At 50.3% G+C, this 2,289-nt stretch overlaps 1 protein-coding gene across 1 annotated transcript in view; it reads left to right on the top strand.

Moving 5' to 3' along the window:
* Nucleotides 1–2,289, top strand: part of VWA1 (von Willebrand factor A domain containing 1) — a 14,652-nt gene that overhangs the window by 3,635 nt on the left and 8,728 nt on the right. The window contains exon 2 of the mRNA XM_057386435.1: nucleotides 500–1,054. Coding sequence (XP_057242418.1) covers nucleotides 500–1,054 — 555 coding nt within the window. The remainder of the gene's footprint in view (nucleotides 1–499; nucleotides 1,055–2,289) is intronic.

Raw genomic sequence — 2,289 nt, 5'->3', positions numbered from 1 at the left:
GGATTTATGGATTCTTTCTGCTGAATGGGAGGAATTTGTTTTCATCTCATTCAGGGCTGAGTGTTACAGATATGACGGTGTTTGCATGAAGGAAAAACACCTCTGGGAGTTCTGGAACCCCAAAAAGCCCCGCTGGAATGGCACACCTGAACCTCCCCCTGTCAGTTTGAAGGCACCCCCTTCCCTTGTCACTCCATGCCTTATAAATAATTGTAAATAATGCTTGTAAATAATAATGACATTTCATGTCCTTGTAAATTATTGTAAATAATGCTTATAAATAAATAATAATGTCACTCCATGCCCTTGTAAATAATCACCTTCAGGGAACTTTAATTTCTCCATTTCTGTCTGATCTCTCTTGGTGCTCCAGGAGCTCTGTTGTGCCTCTGCCATCTCCCCCCAGACCCTGGGGTTTGGCACAAGAATCCCAAGCTTTCCTAGCAGGTTCAGTGCAGGTTTTGGTTTCACTGTTCCCTCTCTCTCTGTCCCCTGCCAGGTCCCATCTCCAACAGCGAGGGCGACCTCCTGTTCCTGCTGGACAGCTCTGCCAGTGTCTCCCACTATGAATTCTCCAGGGTCAAGGACTTTGTGTGGGACCTTTTGCAGCCTTTCACCTTTGGCCCCAGGGACGTCCAGACCAGCATCATCCACATCAGCACCACTCCTACCATGGAGTTCCCATTTAACCAGTATCTCACCAGCAGCACCCTGAGAAAAGCCATTGGGGCCACACAGCAGTTGATGGGTGACACCAACACCGGCAAAGCGCTGAGCTACGCCAAGGAAAAACTCTTCAGCCGGGAGGCTGGAGCCCGGCCAGACGTCCCCAAGGTGCTGGTGTGGGTGACAGATGGATTCTCCAGTGATGACATCTCAGAGCCCACACGGCTGCTGAAGGACATGGGGGTGACGGTGTTCATCGTCAGCACCGGCCGCGGGAACTTCATGGAGCTGTCGGCCGCCGCCAGCCAGCCCTCGGAAAAACACCTGCACTTTGTGGACGTGGATGACCTGCCCATCATCAGCCAGGAGCTGCGGGATGGCATCCTGGGTAGGATGGGCTGGGGGGCACTGAGGATGGGGATGGGATGGTGTTGGGGTCTGTGGGATGGGCAGAGGGAGAATCCCCCAAATCCCATGGTGATCCCCACCCGGGAGATGAGAATGGGATTGTGTTTGGCTCTGTGGGATGGGCAGACAGAGAATACCCCAAATCCTGTGGTGATCCCAACCCAGGGGATGAGGATATGGGATTGTAGTGGGCAGAGGGAGAATCCCCCAAATCCCATGGTGATCCCCATCCAGGGGATGAGGATGGGATTGTGGTGGGCTCTGTGGGATGGGCAGACAGAGAATACCCCAAATCCTGTGGTGATCCCAACCCAGGGGATGAGGATATGGGATTGTAGTGGGCAGAGGGAGAATCCCCCAAATCCCACAGTGATCCTGACCCAGGGGATGAGGATGGGATGGTGGTGGGCAGAGGGGGAATTCCCCAAATCCCGGGTCTGAGTATTAACAAAGGATTGTGAGAGATCTGGGTCCCTTTGGAATATAGAACTGAGTAGGAAAAACAGGAATATATGATTGAGAAGGAAAAATAGGAATATAGGATTGAGTAGGACAAATAGGAATATATATGATTGAGTAGGACAAATAAGGATATATAATTGAGTAGGACAAATAGAAATATAAGATTGATCATGACAAATAAGAATATAAGACTGAGTAGGACAAATACCCTTCTGCAGAGCTGTCAGTGAGACAAACTTGTATTCGTGTGGAGTTCAGCTGGGAATGAGGAACTCAAACATCTGAATCCCTCCAAAGCCCACGAKCCTTTGAAATGAGTCACAGCAGGTCAGGCATCTGCACAAAGCCAGGCAGAGCACGAAAATGCCCCCACCTGCACAGGCTGTGAGCCAAAGGCTCCCRAACAGGCAGGGATTTGCTGATTGTGGGCACAAAGCACCCCAGCCCCTTGAGTTGATTTGCACATTCAGGATGATTTTTAATTTTTTTTTTTCTTTTGGTCTCAAATGCTGTCTGGCTCYGTGCCAGCTGATGGAGGTGGAGGAACACAAATGTGTCGAGGACGTGGCGAGTCCAAACTGGGCTCTACGTGTACCTGGCAAGGATTTGGTGCTGTCAGCTCCCTCCAGCTCTTGTCTAGGACAGACCTGACTCCCTAAACAAACCATCAAGGACTGAGATCTCCAACCAAATCTTCCAAAATCCACTTAAAGATGGTGTTTGCTGTCAGCAAGCACTGAGGCTATAGGAAAG

Source organism: Malurus melanocephalus, unplaced genomic scaffold, assembly GCF_030028575.1.
Source record: "Malurus melanocephalus ecotype Western Australia unplaced genomic scaffold, MMel_1.1 scaffold_966, whole genome shotgun sequence".
Taxonomy (NCBI): Eukaryota; Metazoa; Chordata; class Aves; order Passeriformes; family Maluridae; genus Malurus; species Malurus melanocephalus.
The sequence above is the reverse complement of the archived record's forward strand: the minus strand, read 5'-3'. Positions and strand labels throughout refer to the sequence as shown.